At 42.1% G+C, this 20,770-nt stretch overlaps 1 protein-coding gene across 4 annotated transcripts in view; it reads left to right on the top strand.

The window, feature by feature from the left end:
- The window catches only part of DDX42 (DEAD-box helicase 42), a 459,832-nt gene that overhangs the window by 334,230 nt on the left and 104,832 nt on the right, over positions 1-20,770 (top strand). For all 4 annotated transcript variants that reach the window (XM_069634107.1, XM_069634109.1, XM_069634108.1 and 1 more), the window contains one exon: positions 11,918-12,144. In XM_069634107.1, the coding sequence (XP_069490208.1) occupies positions 11,918-12,144 (227 nt within the window). The remainder of the gene's footprint in view (positions 1-11,917; positions 12,145-20,770) is intronic.

Below are 20,770 nucleotides of genomic sequence, written 5' to 3'. Positions count from 1 at the left end.
GGAACTCTTCTAGCTGTTGTTGGGTGCCTCTCCAGATGGTGAAGACATCATCGATGTATCTGACCCATCCGATTATTTTTTTTTTGTATCTGTTGTCTTCATTATAGATGTTGTTGATTTCTAGGTGGTCCATATAAAGGTTTGCTAAGTCCGGGGCAAAAGTGGAGCCCATACTGGTCCCTCTTATTTGCTGAAAAAACTTTCCTTGGCACATGAAGAAATTCTCAGCGAGTGCTATCCGTATACATTCCAATATGAAAGATGTTGGTGTTGTTTGGTCTGATCTTGTGTCTAAATAGACTTTCAGTATTTGTAGACATTCTCTCTGTGGAATGCTGGTGTAGAGCGCTTCCACGTCAAACGTGACTAGAATGTCGTCTGGTTCTGTTTTGATTCTGTTGAGATGGTGTATCATTGCTGTGGTATCTTGTATATATGATTTCATTTTTTTAACAAAAGGTCGTAGGAACACATCAGTGTATATAGATAAAGGCTCCAGAAACGAGCCTATTCCAGAAACTATAGGTCTTCCCGGGGGTTTCGTAGTATTTTTGTGTATTTTTGGGATACAATAGAAAGCCGGGGTAGTCGGATGTTCTTTAGTAAGGAAAGATTTCTCGTCTGCATCAATCCATCCCTGGGATTCTGCAAAAATCATCAAGCTTTTGATCTCATCCATTAGGCGTTCTGTTGGGTTTCTTTCCAATTTTTTATAGAACCGTGTGTCTTGGAGATGTTTTTGTAATTCATCTTCATATAGTTTGGTACCCCATAGTACTATTCCGCCTCCCTTATCTGCTGGTTTTATACAGAAGGCTTGCTGTTCTTCTAGGTGTTTCAATGCATTTCTTTCTTCTTTAGTGAGATTGTCTCTTTGATGGTTTTTTGTTTTGAAAATAGTTTCCATTTCTCTTAGGACTTTATTCTCAAAGGCAAGTATTTCTGGGCACATCATAGATGAGGTAGGCGTAAAGGTGGATTTTGGTTTTAGTCCCGTGGTAGTGGGGTCTGAAGGTTTATCTTGTTTTGAGTTTCGAAAGAAATACTTCAGACGTATCATTCTAAAGAACTTTCTTATTTCCACCTCTGTGGAAAAACGGTCTGCTCTATTGGTAGGTACAAAACTCAGCCCTTTGCTAAGTATATTGATGTCATCGGGAGTAAGGATGTAATCACTTAAATTAAAGATGGGTATTACCAATTTTGCTGTGGGGGTGGTGGCATCCTTTGACGTGTTCTCATTCCGTGATAACCCTGTTGGCGTGTTCGTCCTTGTTTCCCACGTCCTTGAAAAAACTGTCCTCTTTTTTGACCTGTACCTGATGTAGATGGGCCACTTATAGAGGAGTCTGATCCACTGCTGTTTGAAGAATTTGAAAAGGATACGTATTTTTTGGGGAATCGTTGTTGATTACCCCCTCTGGGGAGATTGCCTGAATTTTGCTGTTGAAAGAAGCCTGGGACAAGATATGGATATGTTTTCTCTTCTTGGTAATTCTGAATATCCTTTTTAAGTTTCCAAATTTTCTTGTCCAGAGTGAACTCTTTGAATTTTTTTATTTCTTCTTCTATTTTTTCCAGTTGAGACTGGATGTCAGGAATAACTGACTCTGCAATGATCTTAGCTTCAAGTGTTTTTAGTTCCTCTGTCTGTTTTTGTGCCTCCTTCTGCCGTTTCTATTATTAGTATTATCCAATCTCTCGAACATTTGTTCCCTACGACGCTGAATTTTGCCTGGAATTTAGGGTTATCTAAAAAGACTCTTGGTATATTCTTTATTTGTAATCCTTCTGGGATGACTCCATTTTTTAAATACTCTAACATAAGAAGTCCATGCGATTCTGTGCGTACCAGTTTTTTCTTTTTTTGCAGTAGGGTCTCTGTGTCTATGGTAGAGGCTTCCTTTTCTGCTGGTGCTGTTTGTGGTGTGTGTCGCAACAGCGAGGGTTTTTCCAATAATTTCCGATATAAATCGTCTGTGAATGATACTATGTTTACATTCTCCATTGGATATTCGTAATTATTTTTTCCACCAACCGTACGGTTGTCCAAACTAGGATTGTAAAAGGGGAAAGGGGGGGTCCTCTTTTGTATTTATAGAGGGGCCTCGATCTGGAGGAAGGATATATAGCAAAAAAGGGGGGTGGATTCAGGCTACCTCTTCCTCTGAGATAATTACAGGTGTGGCAGAACTATGGATGTAACAGATTCTATTACATAAAACCTGTATATTTTTTATGTAATAGAGCACAGATTTACTGTCAAGTGTACAACATGGTTTATTTACACATAGGGGATAACATACTTTTATTAACATATACACATATACATCTAAATTTCAAGTGCTTGTTCATTATATTGTGTCATCATATAATGTAACAGTGAGACAAAATTAATACATAGTAACTAAGAGTGCAATGTTACTGAAACATGCACATATCGAGTCAGTCGACACTCAAATGTGTTTCCAGCTACGGACAACAACACGTGTAGATGATGTAGTGTCCTATAGCTTTCCTCAGGACTTGTATTGCGGAGTGTTGTGGGAAGAAATTCCACCCGTGGCTCGTAATATCAGTAGAAACTGTGGGAACATAAAAGGGAGAGGGGAGTGTGTTTAGATAAAATCGTCTGTGCGTGGGAATAGCTGCCACTGCACATAGTGGTGCCATAACATACCTGTTGCAAGTGTTTTGGAGTCTCAGGGCAGATAATTTGGAATGGCGTCTCTAGGTTTGCCAAAAGAAGATGGAGTCCTTAAACTCTGGTTGCATACGTAATGTATATGCTGCAACAAAAAGACAACAAAAATGTTGTTGTTTACTAATCTGTTGTCATACGTGACAGAAAAACCACGAGCCCGTGTGATATTGTTAAAAAGGGGCACACCAGTAACACTAGCTGAGTGACTGCCTGTATGCTGCCTGTGAATTAAAAATGCACCTCGTGTCATTCAAGATTGTCGTAGTTTAAGCAGGAGGAACGGGTACCCTTTACCTCGAGTGCTTGTTCTATATATATTGTACATGATTGGCGATGCATATGAGCCTTGTGGAACGCCACCTGGTCTGGATAGGGTCTGCCGATGCCGACGGGGGAAAAAACAAATCCTTCTGTTATCTAAGAAGGACTGGACCCGTGCTATTGCGTCCCTCGAGGTGAGCCGCCAATGCTAGGTGTTTGAAGTGAGCCGCCAATAAGTCAAGGAGGAGCAGCATGGCAGTTTTCCCTTTGCCATTGAGCTCATCAATTTGTGTTTTTAAGTCGATTAAAGCTGTAGCCAAGTATACTACTTGATTATTTTGAGAAGGAAGGCCACCGTAGTTATGGGCCTGTAGTTAGTTGGAATGGAAGGGTCCAGAGGTTTTTTTTCTTTTTTTTTTAGTGGAGGCAAGGCCCAAGTCTTTTAGGTTGCTTGGCATAGTGTTCGTTGTGAAAGAGGCATTGATTAGTTTTGAGATGAAAGACGATGGGTCTCGTGCTGCATCTTTGATTATTTGAGCGGGACAGTTGTTGCCCTAGCAGTTGGATGGTTTCAGGGACAGAATAATTTTTTGGTTTCCTGGATGGATACTTTGGTGAAACTGAATGGTTCTAGATGGTTGTAGGATTCACTGGGGCTGGTGGATTGCGACTCGGTAGGAAGCATGGCGGCTTTTTTGTTGGCAATCTTGTTTTGGTGTGAGGTTATTTTGTTGGTTAGGGAATCCTGGATGCTGGTGCACCAAAGTTTGTCCTTGGGTACGTTGTCTGGGGAGGAATGGGGGATTACAGTTCCCAGAGAGTTCCTTAGTGTTGGGTTTGGCATTGGATATTCTTTCATTGTAGGGGTCTTTTTTTGTGCAAATTATTTTTTTTGTAGTTATTTGCAAATTGAGTAAGCTGCAGCTCCGATGGGGTGTGGCGCCAAAGGGCTTCTCATTTTAGGTTTTTAAGTCTGAGATCTTTGAGGTGGGATGTAAACCAGGCATTGAGGTGTGCACGCTGTTTGCTTTTACGCAGTTTGAGCGGTGCAATAATGTCTAAAGTCTTAGACATGGTATTATAGAAAACCTCAATATGGAAGTTGGGGTCCGAGTCGCTTGGCAGAGAGTTGAGGGATGGAAGCAGATGTGGTAGTAAGTTGTCTGATGTGAGATTCTTTTTGCTCCTGGTAGGTAGAGGTGGTGCCATGACTTTATCTATGGCTATTTTTTTTTAATGCTAATGAGATATCTATCAGATGGTGGTCAGTCCACAATTGCGGGGTTACTTTAATGATGGAAGTTTCTCAATTCATGTCAGCCACCCAGTCTAAGGTCCTTCCTTTGATGGTGGTTATATGCACTTTTTGGGTCAGTCCATGATCTGAGAGGATAGTCGCTATTGCCTGAGCATGTTTGTCCTCTGGATCATTAAATCCAAGGTTAAAATCACCCAATATTAATATTTGCGAGTAGTCTTTTGTTATTGGCAAGAAGGCTGGATATGTCCTCTTCAAAGGTGCTGATGGGCCCTGGAGGTCTGTATATCGGGTAGATGGTTAGGGTTCGGCAATTGGATATAGGCAATTTGGCAATAAGCAGTTCACAGGACTTGAGTGGAGGTGGAGTCAGGAGTCTTATAGCGAGGTTGGCTTTTGCGATAATGGCAAGGCCGCGGCCTCTGGCCTTGGATCCATCTACTCTAAATATTTGGTCATTATCAGGTATTGCTATTGTAAGGGCTGAGCTTGCTGCGTCATGCAGCAACAATTTGGTGACAGCTAGTATGTCATGGTCATCTGTGGATAATGGGTCTGCTATTTCAGTGGCATGTGCCACTAGCGTTCTAGCATTAAGGCTCCAGGGATAGTGGTCATGTTTTTTGGCTCCTGTGGTCTGGTGGGAGCAAGTTTGGGTTGTAGTTTTGAGTTTGAGGGGGAAGGTGGGAGATGGGGTTTGGGGTTCTGGGCCAGGTCTCATGGTATGGCCTGGGTGCCAATTCGCTGCCTGGGGCAGTTTTGTTGTAGCTAAGGCAGGGATTCATGTTAAAACTGATCTTGGGTTCATAGAGACATGGTACTCTGGCTCAGTCTGTTGTTCCTGTCGGGTAGAGGACGGGGCGAATGCCTGTCCTGGGGCATTGTTGTAGTTGTGATCTGTTTGTAAATTAGTGGTAGAACAATCAGTAGGAGTGTCATCTGGGTATTTCTAGTGAGCAAAATTTGAGTAGGCCTGTATGAGTGCACGCCGATTGGCTAGTCAAGCATAGGCAAGGGCTAGGGCAGACTTGTAGGGTAAGCTGGTTGGGCATAGACTGATGTAAAATTAATACAGTGGGCTGCATATAGTGCGGTCAAAGAAGTGACAATATGGGCAATATACTAATGGCGGTACCTACAGTAATCTTTGGGCATGTGGAGTCGGCGTAGTGGACTAGTTGTGTTAGAGGGCAGAGAGCAGTCTGGTGCAAATTGTCAGCAGATATCGGTGAGAAACACAGTGGGCTAGTTCAGAGTTAAAGACAATAGGCAGGTTCATTGTTAAACGAATAGGCAGAGAACAGTGATGAGCACTGTGGGCTAGTTCAGTATTAGACACAATGGCAGTTAAATGTTTAACAGATATGCAGAAGACAGTATTAGGCACAGTGATCAGTAATAAGCACAATCGGCTAGTTCAGTGTTAAGCACAATCGGCAAATTCAATGTTTAAGCATTTATGCAGAAGTCAGTAGTAGGCACAATAGGCAGGTTCGTAGTGCAAACACAGTAGGCGAAATCAGAGAAGGGCACAGTGGGTTCGTTCATTGTTAGCCACAGTAGGCAAGTTCAGTGTTAAACAAATAGGCAAGAGTCTGTGATAGCACAGTGGAATCGTTTAGTGTTTGGACCAATAGACTGGTTCAGTGGTGAATTCAGCGGGCTAATTCAGAGGTGAGTGGGCTGGGCAAGTGCGAGATTAGGTAGGCGGAGGCTGATGATCGCATCGTGGGTTGGAGCAATAGTAGGGGCAAGCTACGTAGATGAAGAACAGTCATATGCGCATAGTGGGCAGCTAGGCTTTGCACAGCGCAATGATGGGTGGTTGTATATAGTACATGGCTCGCGAGTGGAGATGATGTGGTGGATACGAGTTAGAACAGAATAAGGATACGGGATACAGGTCTGGGTACGGTAGTTGCTTACCAGGGTGTAGAAGTTCTGTGGAGTTGAAGTCCGACAGGCATAATGTCGTGCCGAGCGGCCGTGATGCGGCAAAGACAGGCTGAGACGGCCTCTAGCCTCGCTTTCTGGGCTTCCCCCTCCCCTTGAATGTGGCACCCAGTGGCCTGCTACCTGAGCCCTTGAGGCTGCCCCTGCATGAGCCGGGATCTGCACTGATTGAATTGGTACTGGCTGGGAGCTGAGCCGCCTCTACTCCTACCTTCATAAATATCCTAGCTGAGGTTGCTCCCTGCCCCCCCCCTGGCTGCTTCTGAGCACCCACTGGGCAACACTATGGGTAACGAGGCTAAAATGGACCAATTTGCACTTCAGGACCAGGCCTCCCCTCCACCTGCCACGGCCGTTACCTCAACCACCATAGACGTGGCCACCTTGAATCAAACTTTGCTCACCCTTCAAAATAATACAGACAACCTGGTTGCTAAAAGTGATACGCTGACATGCAGGGTGGAATCCTCAGCCATTCAAATAGATAAACTATGTGGCCGCATGACCAAGGCTGAGCAACGTATTGGGGAGAATGAGGAGAATGAGGACAGGGTGACATCTCTGCAGATGGAGGTTGCAGCACTACAACAATCAATGAAGCGGGTGGAGGCCAACAATGACTATCTAGAGGGGAGATCACGCAGTGTTAGGCAAGATTGTGTGTAGTAACCCTGTGGGAGACTACACAAGCCTTGTCCTCTTGGCAATAGGTAACCCAACCTTTCATAGAAGTCTGTACTACACACGTTGGTAGAGTGACTGAGCAGCCAGGCTCATCTCAGCAGGGGTCAATGTGAGCTGTAGGGTTGCAACATAGTTTCACAGTGACAAGTATTAAAATAAAACTTGTACTCAAGGTTTCTTGATTCAATAATTTAAGTCGGTTTTAAAAGAAACATTCTTTACATTCTTTAGAAGGGAGCAATTGGCAACAGTAAAAATACACTTCAACATACACTCCTTCAGTTAAATAAAGTAGATACCTTTTTGGGATGGCACACATATTTTCCTACTCCCTAAGGTGACTTCAATTGCTAGGACACTGTGGACATTAATAGATCACTTTTCACACTTAAGTGGTAATACTGAAGTTGTGGCAAATAGGAAAAGGTTAGGGAAGGAAACAATCTTATCTTAATAAAACTTGTACAGCGCATCATAAGCCCAAAGACATCTTGGCGCTAAGCTAAGGGAGGTCTGTCCAATCCACAGGAAAATAACTAAAACAGGAACGTCTTCAGGGCTTGACGGATTAATGAGTGGGATTCAGTGCTACGCAGAAGGAAAGGAAGCTGGTTCCAGGCTTTTGCAGCAGCCACCGAGAAATCGCACCCACCCATACGAGCAAGCCTGACCCTCGTGGGCTGTATAGTCTTCCGATCTTGTGAATGAAGAGGCCTGGAATGTATATAGAGACCAAATTTATTCTGAAGAAATTCGGCATCTAATCCATAGGCCTTGTGCACTATGCACAGTGTTTGAACCGAATACATTGCTCAACAGGGAGCCAATGGAGATGCTGCAACAACGGGGTTATATGGACACCCCAGGGAGGGCGAATAACAGCCCTACCAGCCGAATGTTGCAGCAGCTGGAGGCGCCGCAAAGATGTTCTGGAAGGGCCAAGTAGAGGGCATTACTATCATCAATATTGCTAATGACTGACGAAGAAACCGGGGCGTGCAACTTAGCGGGAATACAAGGTAGGATTTTCTTCAAGAGTCCGTAGCTTGAAACTTGCTTTTTGACATACAAGAGAGACCTGGTCGGCCATAGAAAGAGGCTGAGATTTAAACAAGTAGGTTTTTCACCGAAGAAACCGGGGAGAAAGGGCCAAGACTCTCCGGCCAAATCTCTGGGGTCCAAAACAAGGAGGGAGTAGCCGTCCCCACCACCAACACCTCCGTTTTTTCACTGTTGAGCTTAAGCCAATTTCTTGCCATCCACTCACCAACGACTAGTTTTTCAATTGACCTGCCGATTCAGATTTAGTAAGATCCAACCTGTTAGGCAAAGTTTGTATGCAGTACCCTTTGGGACTACACACAACTAGGACTACAGGTGTAAGCAAAACCAACCTTTGGTTTAAGTCTGTACGACACAGTTTTGTGGTAGCCTTGCTGAGCAGCCAGGCTTATCTCAAGAGGGGAATGTGAGCTGTAATATTGTTACAGAGTTCCACAATCAAAGTATTCAAATAAACTTATACTCAAGGTTTCTTGGTAAAATACTTATTAATTTATTTCAGTCCGTTATAAAACATTCACTAGAAGGAGGCAATCTATATTACACACAAATATACTTTAGTACTTTACACTGTACGTTTCTGAGGCATTTAAACTACTTTGAAGGAGGAGCAAAAAAGGCATAGGTTAATAAAAAGATTAGTTACTATTGGACAGTGCAAATATTTTGAGTTCACCAGAGGCGTTAATTCAATGCAATAGATCAGACCAAAGTCAATGGGCTAAAGTATTGTAGAGGATAAAGCAGTTTTGGTAGTTGAACGGAAACATCTTTGCCAAAGTTCTCAGAAGTAGTTTGTAAAAGAAAGAATCATATGTTGGATCACAAGCTGATTAGGCCTGCAAGTTGGGAAAGTTTCAAGCACTTTCGCCGCAAAGTGTTCTGTCTCGTTTCACAGTACCCTACAAATGAAGAAAAAGATGTAGCTGAAGACCTCTGTTCCTGGCAGTTCCTGCAGATCTCGCTGTTCCTGGGCCTCAGTCATGAGTCTAACCAACTCCATAGGCATTATCTTTTCATGTGGCACAGGGAAACCTTTTCAGGCTTTCCCAAGGTTTAAATACCTTCTCTGGGATACACTACTGTTTCCCAGAGAAAGTAAAGTAAAATTGACTTTACTAGTCTTTTCAAATTCCTAGACCCAGCACACCCTATCTTACTATAGAGTGCGGGAAGGGTTACTTGGTATCCCCTGTGTCTAGAAACTCATGTAGCAGTCAAATGCTACCCTTTCCTCTCGAAATGGCTGGTGCCAGTGGTTTTACAACAAACTACCATGATTTTTCCGACCGTGAACACCGGTAGCATTAAATCACAGGAGCCATGTTTATCAAGATGGCGTCTGAGCCCCCTTTGTTTAAACTAGTTCCCGTCTTCTTTTTTTGCCATTTCTTCTTGGAAAGGTGCTTCTAGAGTTTCTCTGTGTGCCAAACCAGGTTTGGTCCCTTTGTCCCTACGCCTTTGGCAGGCTTCAGGACTGAAGACTGCCTCTGGCGCCTGAGTGTCTGGGGTGGGCAGGAAGTGAGGGAGGTGCCCAAACTCCCTGTGCTTAGTCTCCTAGGAAACCCAAATGCACTCTGTGGTGATTGGCTGGCTGACTGTCCAACAAGGACAGCCACCCTACTGGGTGAGTGGCAACTAGGCTGGAATAATGGGAGTAAACTGGATAAAAAGCAAGTCTCTTGGCTTGGAAGGCAAAGTCGACCACTGGAACGTAAGAGCCGACGACGAGCTGGAAGAGGACGGCTGCTGCAACTCCTGGACTGTTGGTTTGCCCGGTGAAGCCCTGCTGCAGGTCCGAATCGCCAAGTTCATCTCGACAGAGAAGCCCTTTAAGTAGGCCTTCTCCCTTTGACTTTGAGAGACCAATCAACTCGACCTGTAAGCCACCTGGATACCGTTCTCAGAGCTGGTTGTATTTCCTCAGAGTGCTGCAGGGAACCGAATAACCAGGCAGAGGGACACCAGTTTGTTTGCTTATCTACAGCTACCAGGATTGAAGATGTCTTTGCCAGCTTTTGGGCCAGTCCAGTGCAGTGCAGGAGTCCTCCCTCTTGTCCCCACGACTGAGGCTCAGGAACAGCGAGATCTGCAGGAACTGCCACGAACAGAAGCCTTCAGCTGCATCTTTTTCTTCATTGTAAGGTACTGTGAAAAACCGACCGAGAGAATTTACTCACTGCGAAAGTGCTTGAAACTTTGGCAATTTACAGGCCTAGTCGGCTTGTGACCCAACATTCAAATCTTTCTTTTACAAACTACTTTTGCAAAGTCTTTTCCGTTTAACTACCAGAACTGCCTATCCTATACAAGACATTAGCACATTGACTTTGGCCTAAGCTATTGCATTGAATTGACTCCTCTGACGAACTTAAACTATTTGCACTGTCTAAGAGGAACTGTAATCTTCGTTTTATCAACCTATGCCTTTTTGCTCCGACTTCAAATGCTCTGAATGCCATTTTGCTCCTCCTTCAAAGTAGTTTAAATGCCTCAAAAATGTACAGTATAAAGTACTGCAGTATATTTGTGTGTAATATAGATTGCCTCCTTCTAGTGAATGTTTTATAACTGACTGTTAAAAACATTAGTGTTTTACCAAGAAACCTTGAGTGTAAGAGTTTGTTTGAATACTTGCGATTGTAGACCTCTGTGTAACATCCTTACAGCTCACATTCCCCTCTTGAGATGCGCCTGGCTGCTCAGCAACGCTACCACAAAACTGTGTAGTACAGACTTCTACCGAAGGTTGGTTTTGCTTACACCTGTATTCCTAGTTGTGTGTAGTGGTCCCAAAGGCTACTGCATACAAACTTTGCCTAACTTCCGCTCTGAATGTGTTTTTTTTACCTTCCTTCCAGGAAAGGGTTAACTTACTTTGCATTGGAGGGTTCAAAAGTACTTCCCTGCTTCAGAATATTTGCAATTTCTTGTCTTATTCTGAAACCTCTTTACTTTGACACTCATCTCAGTATTGCTCTAAATGTACCATTGATACATTAATGTCCACAGTGTCCTAGCTATTTCAGTCACCTGAGGGTGTAGGAAGTGTATGTGTGCCATCCCAAATGGGCATTTGCTGATTTAGAGAAACTTAAGAGTGTGTATTTTGGAGTGTATTTGTGTTACTATTATATTGCCCCTTCCGAAGAAGACTTATTCAAACTGACTGTTAAATTAATAATTGTTTAATCAAGAAACCTTGAGCGTAAGTGTTTATTTGCATACTTGTCACTGTGAATCTCTGTGTAACCACTGTGCTGCTCACATTGACCCCTCTTGAGATAGGCCTGGCTGCTCAGCCACACTACCAACCTGTGTAGTACAGACTTGTACAGACTTATACCAAAGGTTGGGTTCCTATTGTCAGGAGGTCAAGGTTGTAGTGCACCCAAAGGGTACTGCACCAAATCTTGCCTAACGGGTGATTAAATGGGTGCACCATTTAATGTATGGTGTGCATTTGAATCATTTGTTACTATATAGTATAGTTATAAGAATGTGTTGGGACTACTTTCTGTGTGACATTTCGGGTCCTGATTATGATTTAATATCAGTATTTATTTTCTGCAATTCCCTTTTCTTCCCACCCCTTAACCTTGTATCGTGCTTACCACAAGCGGGCATAACATTTAGTTTAAGACTGGTTTGGGGGTGTTCACTGACGATTTGTTTTATGTTGAAAAATGTGACCTTATATGTCAGTCTATTGTTTGGGTGATCTGTTGGGAATAACTGTACTTCATAAATAGCCTTTCTCTGAGTTATACCTGGCTAATTTACAGCTACATTTATAGAGGTCTGGGTATTTGGTTAGAACCCTGTTTTGCCATTAGTTTAGATGGTTTTACATAACTCGCCAAAGCGCTGTGGAACAATCTCTTTAATAGTTGTTTATGTAACTTTAAACTTAATGGAGAACACCCTTTTGCCAGATTTATAAAATACACCTGGTGGTTTTCGACTGTTTATTGACAAATGGATGCATGTTTCAGCTCGTGGTCTGGATATCCCTTCAATAAAGACTGTGATTAACTATGACGTGGCCCGGGACATCGACACACACACTCACCGAATTGGAAGAACTGGAAGAGCTGGTGAGAAAGGTCTTGCTTACACTTTACTCACCCCGAAGGATGCTAACTTTGCTGGTGACCTCGTGCGAAACCTGGAAGGAGCTAATCAGTATGTTTCAAAAGAGCTCATGGACCTCGCTATGCAGGTAAGAAGTGAACATTTTAAATTCTTTTCGCCAATTCATTTTTTCAAGTGGTCGAATATTTACATAAACAGTTTGCATGAAAATTTGAGCTCTTTATCCAATTAATTTGCCTCCATTAAATAGTATAGCTACTGAGCTAATCTTTAACCATCATGGAAGTTGTAGGCTTGTTGATTAGTTCTCCATGATCAGATTCCTGTTGTCTGCTTGTTAGGTGGATAGGCCCCTTTTTACCCGATGAGGCGTCCCTCCTCTGCCTGTACCTTTTCTTTTGATTTGAATTTTGACTCCCATTTTCCTTCAGAACAGGTTTGATTTAATTGTTTCTGGGTGAGGGTCTTTGTACTTTTTGAAGAGTTGTTAAAACTCCTGTTACGGTGGTGTGAGGAAAATCCAACTAATTCATCCTGTCTTCCCAAGGGAGAGCCGCCTAAAATGAGACTAAAGAGGTGAGCCTGCTGCGCAAAACCCTCCCTAGGGGTTTGAGCAAGAGGGATCTGACTGGGACAGACTCAAGTAAAACTGTAAGATCTCCCTTAGTTCCCATGACCCCTATATTGTCAGCATATATTGGAGTAGACAGAATTGCTGGTTGCTGGCCCCTCCTTTAAGCCACAATTCCAGGACCAATGTGACTAACTCGCACATAGACATTTCATATAAATAATCTCATGCCCCTCCCTGGACTAGGGGAAGGAGAGCTGACTTGAAACCAATCTGCTAGAACAATGTGCATAGCGGCAGCTGTGCAGAAACACTGCTTCCTGGATGCAGGACCACAAGTATGTGGTTGGCAGGTGGCCTGCGCAATGCTGCTGAGCTCAGGATCAACGCTCCCGGCTCTGTCTGAGAGCCAAACCACTGCATCCAGAATTCTTTTAGCCAACTTTCCCTCCATATTTTTGCCCTCCAAACGTTTTGCTATTGTTTTACACCTTATCCTGACTTTTTGCAGATGAGCGAAGCCTTCAACTTCATTTCACTGGCCTTTTTGCTCACTTGTTATGGATATATTGACTTCTTTTGACTGTCGGTTTTTGTCTTTTGACTTTTTTGTTTGGTTCACTTTTTCATATTGCACACAGCATCTCAGCACACATCTTACTTTTGTATCACCGTAGTCTTGCACCAAAGGGATTTTCGGTTACTTTTATATGTGCTTAAAGACAAGCTGATGGCAACAGTTACTTTTTTTATCATTTTCGCTATATTTTTAGTTGGCTCATTGTTCTTTGGCCTTTTTGCCTTCTCAGGTCACCAATTACCTTTTATGGTCATGAATTTGCCCGGTAAAGCTACTGTTTACGCAGGCTATGTGTGTATGGGCTCAGGAAGCGGGCTGGGACTGTCTGGTCCTGTTAGACAGAGTTTGTATGCAATACCCTCTGGGACCACTACACACAACTATGACTGCATGTGTAAGCAACCCAACCTTTGGTATAATGGTATAAGTCTGTACTACACAGTTTTGGTAGCGGAGCTGAGCAGCCAGGTTTATCTCAAGAGGGGAATGTGAGCAGTAATGATATTACACAGAGGTCTACAATAACTTACAGGTGTTCAAATAAACTTACACTCAAGGTTTCTTTGATAACTACTTATTAATTTACTCGGGGACTGCACACATCTATTAATTGCGCCACAATTGAATTTCACAGTTTTGGACACTTGGTCGTAAAATAGAAAAAAATGTTTTTATTTTTTTTTTAATATTTTTATTTGTTGATGGCCCTTATTGATTACACGTGTTTCGGCACACTCCTAGTGCCTTCCTCAGATCAGGGCAATGTCAATTTACTAGATATTAATGATACAACATAGAATTAGAAATTTAGCAAATAGAAAATTATAAACGTTACAATTACAGAAAAACACAAAGCATATTGGATTCATGTTTCGCAAATTCCCCAAACCAAAATTAAAAAATAAAAAATAAAGAAGCATGACAAATTGAGACATTAATTTATAACCATAAGCAACATTAATTGAATGCACAGACCCATTTGTAAACAAAACCAAAAATAGTTGACACATACCAGTCAGAAGTTGAAAAATCAATTGGAGGAGTGTGGAGGTGGGAGTGAGGGGTAGTTGAAAATATAGGGAAAAAAGAAAAAATGAGAGTATTTGAGTCCATGGTCGAAATCACGGAGTTGCATTGGTTCACTTATTCGAAAAGTCCCAAATGGGTAAATCTAGCTTACCCATCCACTGATTTGACAGCTACAAATAACGTGATTGGTGGCTGAGTCCCATCAGACTCCAAACGATTTCTAAGGGAACCGAAGTAAAACATCCGAGTCACTGCGCTGTATTCATACATTATTATTCTATTCAAACATGCATTCATATGTGCAAATTCCTCTAGTACGTATTTCGCCTAACATTAACATAGGTTTCCCTTCAAGATATCTAAACTGGCTCCCATTCAACGTGGCGTTTCCGCACGGCAGTGCGATCTGAACGGTCTTCAAGTTGTTACCCAAGTAATATCACATTTTATCATTGTGTGCATTAACGATAAAGAGCTTATACGGGTGAAGATATCAACCGAAGTTTGGAACGCGGACCCTTTGTTGATTGGTGCGTTATTATGTGGGCTGAGCAGACCCCTAGGGCTTACCTTACAAGTTCAATTTTACTGCATCACGCGTCGGGTTCCTAAGATGGCGGACGCCATTCTATGTTATTTATATATGTTACCATAGTAATGGTATTTGGTCCTACTTCTGTTTCCGTACTATGACAGCTGTCGGCCATATTTTAGTGGTAAGGGCCTAATTATCTATGGCAGGTTTGTGCGTGTTCATATACCATTTTGAATTAAAATGAAAACAGTCCTAAGCTGGAGTATAGGCCCCATTATTTATGGTCTCTCTCAAAACTTGTTACATATGGATCTAGTCCAATATCACATCTCGAGGAGTGTTATCTCCTCCAGGTGCATGCTGGGAGAAGTAGTCCCTCTAAATTTCTACGGCAGAGCGGGTCTGGGGATAACACCCGCAAACCTTTTTATTTTGCTGTATTCTGGCCTGCTTCTCAGGCGCTTATCTCTGATCTATACAATACCGAACACAAATTTTCAAAATTCTCCCAAAGAACATTTTTTTAAACATTATTTATAGAAAGTATGACATTTCTTTGTCTGTGTTGAGGCCGTTTTCTACGCTTCTGAAGAAATTGATGAGTTTGGCCTCCTCTTGACGTAACAATAGTTCCTGGTTGCCTCCTCTGCATCCCAATGTCACTTTTTTGAGCCCGATGAATTTGATGTGTTGTTTGTTGTCCATCTGGTGGACGCGCTGCCAGTGGTCCGCTAGAGGTAAATTCTTGTCCTGGCTCCCAATCACTGCCAGGTGTTCCCTGATCCTGAAGCGGAGTTCACGAATCGTACTGCCAATATAGATTTTCTTGCAAGTGCAAATGATGGCATATATAACATGCTTACTTTTGCAGTTTATCTGTTCTCGTATCTTGATTTGAGGTCCATTGCCTGCCTTGAAGATGTTTGTCATAGGTGTGGCATATTTGCACATTGTACATGTGCCACACTTTCTAAAGCCTGGGCTGGATTCTTTTAACCAGGTCCCAGTTGTCTCCTCCCTTTCTTCTGGTAGTAATGACGGACTGAGGTTCTGTTTCAGGGTTTTGGCTCGTCTATAGATCAATGACGGGTGGTCATGTATATAAGACTCGATGTGAGGGTCCAATTTAAGTAAATGCCAGTATTTTCTAAGAGATCTCTTGATAACATAGTTGTTTGCGCAGTATGTAGTAATGAATCGCACTTTATCTGACGGATTAGGTTTCACCTGTTGCGTTAGGGTTTGTGTCCTTGGAATTTTTTGTGCTTTGTTATAGGCCGTTTCAATACACTTCCTTGGATAGCCCCTGGCTTGAAATCTCCTGGATAAAGTTTCACACTCTTCATTAAAGTAAGATAATTCATTACAGTTCCTCTTGGCCCTAATGTACTCCCCTTTAGGGAACTCATTGCATATAATGTGGAGTTTACTTCTGTCTCTTTCCGATATGTTCTGGTTTTGAGGTGTTCTCCCGAAACATAAACATTCAGGTCCAAGAAATTGATCTCTGTCTTACTGCTAATTCCTGTGAACTCGATGCCTAGCTGGTTATTGTTGATTTGGAGTCTGAACGTTTCCAGCTCCTGTGGTGTGCCATTCCATATTAACAAGACGTCATCAATGTACCGGGTCCATTTGATGACGTGTCTGTTATACGCCTCTGTAGTGTAAATTAATAAGTCCTCAAACATGCCCATTACTAGATTTGCTAGTGCTGGTGCATATTTGACCCCCATGGCAACCCCCCGTTTCTGTTTGTATATAGTGTTGTTGAAGGTAAAGATGCTATTATCTAGGGTGGCCATGAGCATTTCTTTTAGCATGCAAACGAATGAAAAGTGTGATGCCGATTCATTCTTAAAAATATAGTCAACAGTATCAAGTGCCAAATTATGTCCAATTGACGTATATAAGGCCTTGACATCCCACGTGGCAAGATGGTATGTAGGCTGCCATTGGATGTTCTCAACAATATGTAATGCAGAAGTTGTGTCTTTTAGGTAGGCTTTTACCAATTTAACTTTAGGCCTTAGTATATGATCTATGTATTCCGATAGTGGTTCTGTGGCCCAACCTATTCCACTCAAGATTGGCCTTCCTTCCGGAATAGTAGAAAAGTCTTTGTGCACCTTGGGAAGGAAATAAATAGTTGGTAATGTCGGTTTCGGGATGAACAGAAATCTTTTCTCCTCGTCTGTGATGAGGCCCTGTCGGTGCCATCACAGACGAGGAGAAAAGATTTCTGTTCATCCCGAAACCGACATTACCAACTATTTATTTCCTTCCCAAGGTGCACAAAGACTTTTCTACTATTCCGGAAGGAAGGCCAATCTTGAGTGGAATAGGTTGGGCCACAGAACCACTATCGGAATACATAGATCATATACTAAGGCCTAAAATTAAATTGGTAAAAGCCTACCTAAAAGACACAACTTCTGCATTACATATTGTTGAGAACATCCAATGGCAGCCTACATACCATCTTGCCACGTGGGATGTCAAGGCCTTATATACGTCAATTGGACATGATTTGGCACTTGATACTGTTGACTATATTTTTAAGAATGAATCGGCATCACACTTTTCATTCGTTTGCATGCTAAAAGAAATGCTCATGGCCACCCTAGATAATAGCATCTTTACCTTCAACAACACTATATACAAACAGAAACGGGGGGTTGCCATGGGGGTCAAATATGCACCAGCACTAGCAAATCTAGTAATGGGCATGTTTGAGGACTTATTAATTTACACTACAGAGGCGTATAACAGACACGTCATCAAATGGACCCGGTACATTGATGACGTCTTGTTAATATGGAATGGCACACCACAGGAGCTGGAAACGTTCAGACTCCAAATCAACAATAACCAGCTAGGCATCGAGTTCACAGGAATTAGCAGTAAGACCGAGATCAATTTCTTGGACCTGAATGTTTATGTTTCGGGAGAACACCTCAAAACCAGAACATATCGGAAAGAGACAGAAGTAAACTCCACATTATATGCAACGAGTTGCCACTATGAACCGGTAATCAGGAATATCCCTAAAGGGGAGTACATTAGGGCCAAGAGGAACTGTAATGAATTATCTTACTTTAATGAAGAGTGTGAAACTTTATCCAGGAGATTTCAAGCCAGGGGCTATCCAAGGAAGTGTATTGAAACGGCCTATAACAAAGCACAAAAAATTCCAAGGACACAAACCCTAACGCAACAGGTGAAACCTAATCCGTCAGATAAAGTGCGATTCATTACTACATACTGCGCAAACAACTATGTTATCAAGAGATCTCTTAAAAAATACTGGCATTTACTTAAATTGGACCCTCACATCGAGTCTTATATACATGACCACCCGTCATTGATCTATAGACGAGCCAAAACCCTGAAACAGAGCCTCAGTCCGTCATTACTACCAGAAGAAAGGGAGGAGACAACTGGGACCTGGTTAAAAGAATCCAGCCCAGGCTTTAGAAAGTGTGGCACATGTACAATGTGCAAATATGCCACACCTATGACAAACATCTTCAAGGCAGGCAATGGACCTCAAATCAAGATACGAGAACAGATAAACTGCAAAAGTAAGCATGTTATATATGCCATCATTTGCACTTGCAAGAAAATCTATATTGGCAGTACGATTCGTGAACTCCGCTTCAGGATCAGGGAACACCTGGCAGTGATTGGGAGCCAGGACAAGAATTTACCTCTAGCGGACCACTGGCAGCGCGTCCACCAGATGGACAACAAACAACACATCAAATTCATCGGGCTCAAAAAAGTGACATTGGGATGCAGAGGAGGCAACCAGGAACTATTGTTACGTCAAGAGGAGGCCAAACTCATCAATTTCTTCAGAAGCGTAGAAAACGGCCTCAACACAGACAAAGAAATGTCATACTTTCTATAAATAATGTTTAAAAAAATGTTCTTTGGGAGAATTTTGAAAATTTGTGTTCGGTATTGTATAGATCAGAGATAAGCGCCTGAGAAGCAGGCCAGAATACAGCAAAATAAAAAGGTTTGCGGGTGTTATCCCCAGACCCGCTCTGCCGTAGAAATTTAGAGGGACTTCTTCTCCCAGCATGCACCTGGAGGAGATAACACTCCTCGAGATGTGATATTGGACTAGATCCATATGTAACAAGTTTTGAGAGAGACCATAAATAATGGGGCCTATACTCCAGCTTAGGACTGTTTTCATTTTAATTCAAAATGGTATATGAACACGCACAAACCTGCCATAGATAATTAGGCCCTTACCACTAAAATATGGCCGACAGCTGTCATAGTACGGAAACAGAAGTAGGACCAAATACCATTACTATGGTAACATATATAAATAACATAGAATGGCGTCCGCCATCTTAGGAACCCGACGCGTGATGCAGTAAAATTGAACTTGTAAGGTAAGCCCTAGGGGTCTGCTCAGCCCACATAATAACGCACCAATCAACAAAGGGTCCGCGTTCCAAACTTCGGTTGATATCTTCACCCGTATAAGCTCTTTATCGTTAATGCACACAATGATAAAATGTGATATTACTTGGGTAACAACTTGAAGACCGTTCAGATCGCACTGCCGTGCGGAAACGCCACGTTGAATGGGAGCCAGTTTAGATATCTTGAAGGGAAACCTATGTTAATGTTAGGCGAAATACGTACTAGAGGAATTTGTACATATGAATGCATGTTTGAATAGAATAATAATGTATGAATACAGCGCAGTGACTCGGATGTTTTACTTCGGTTCCCTTAGAAATCGTTTGGAGTCTGATGGGACTCAGCCACCAATCACGTTATTTGTAGCTGTCAAATCAGTGGATGGGTAAGCTAGATTTACCCATTTGGGACTTTTCGAATAAGTGAACCAATGCAACTCCGTGATTTCGACCATGGACTCAAATACTCTCATTTTTTCTTTTTTCCCTATATTTTCAACTACCCCTCACTCCCACCTCCACACTCCTCCAATTGATTTTTCAACTTCTGACTGGTACGTGTCAACTATTTTTGGTTTTGTTTACAAATGGGTCTGTGCATTCAATTAATGTTGCTTATGGTTATAAATTAATGTCTCAATTTGTCATGCTTCTTTATTTTATATTTTTTATTTTTTATTTTTTAATTTTGGTTTGGGGAATTTGCGAAACATATGAATCCAATATGCTTTGTGTTTTTCTGTAATTGTAACGTTTATAATTTTCTATTTGCTAAATTTCTAATTCTATGTTGTATCATTAATATCTAGTAAATTGACATTGCCCTGATCTGAGGAAGGCACTAGGAGTGTGCCGAAACACGTGTAATCAATAAGGGCCATCAACAAATAAAAATATAAAAAAAAAAATAAAAACATTTTTTTCTATTTTACGACCAAGTGTCCAAAACTGTGAAATTCAATTGTGGCGCAATTAATAGATGTGTGCAGTCCCCGAGTCTTTTTTACAATCGGAGTGGGGGAACTCTTTGTCTCCGGTTTTTCTGCACACACCATTGCGACACCACCGAATTTGGTGTATAGATCTCAAGTCGCGGAGGTCTAAGAGTGATTTACCCAAAAAAGTTCCCTACAACAAATTATACTTATTAATTTATCTGTCAGTTATATAAATCCTTCATAAGAAGGAGGCAATTATATAACACACAAATATACTTCAATACTATTTCAGAATACTTTTCAAGAGGAGTAAAAGGCAAAGATTATTAGAAAATGAAAGGTTACAATTATTCTTAGGCAGTGCAAATACTTGGAGTTCACCAGAAGAGTCAATTAAATTGAATAGGCTAGGCCAAAGTCTGTGGGCTGAAGTCTTGGATAGGATTAAGTGGTTCTGGTAAGAAAACTGTAAAGTCTCTTCTCAAGTTCTCAGAAGTTTCAAGCACTTTCACTGCGAAAGGTAATTACTCTCTCGTTTCACAGTACCTTTCAATGAAGAAAAAAAATGCGGCAGGTGACTTCTGTTCCTGGGCCTCAGTCGTGGGGACAAGAGGGAGGACGTCGGGGGACTCCTGCACTGGAACTGGTCAAAAAG

This window comes from Ambystoma mexicanum, chromosome 13 (assembly GCF_040938575.1).
Source record: "Ambystoma mexicanum isolate Mex_15411 chromosome 13, UKY_AmexF1_1, whole genome shotgun sequence".
In the NCBI taxonomy this organism is placed as follows: Eukaryota; Metazoa; Chordata; class Amphibia; order Caudata; family Ambystomatidae; genus Ambystoma; species Ambystoma mexicanum.
This window is presented reverse-complemented; position numbering and strand designations above follow the sequence as displayed.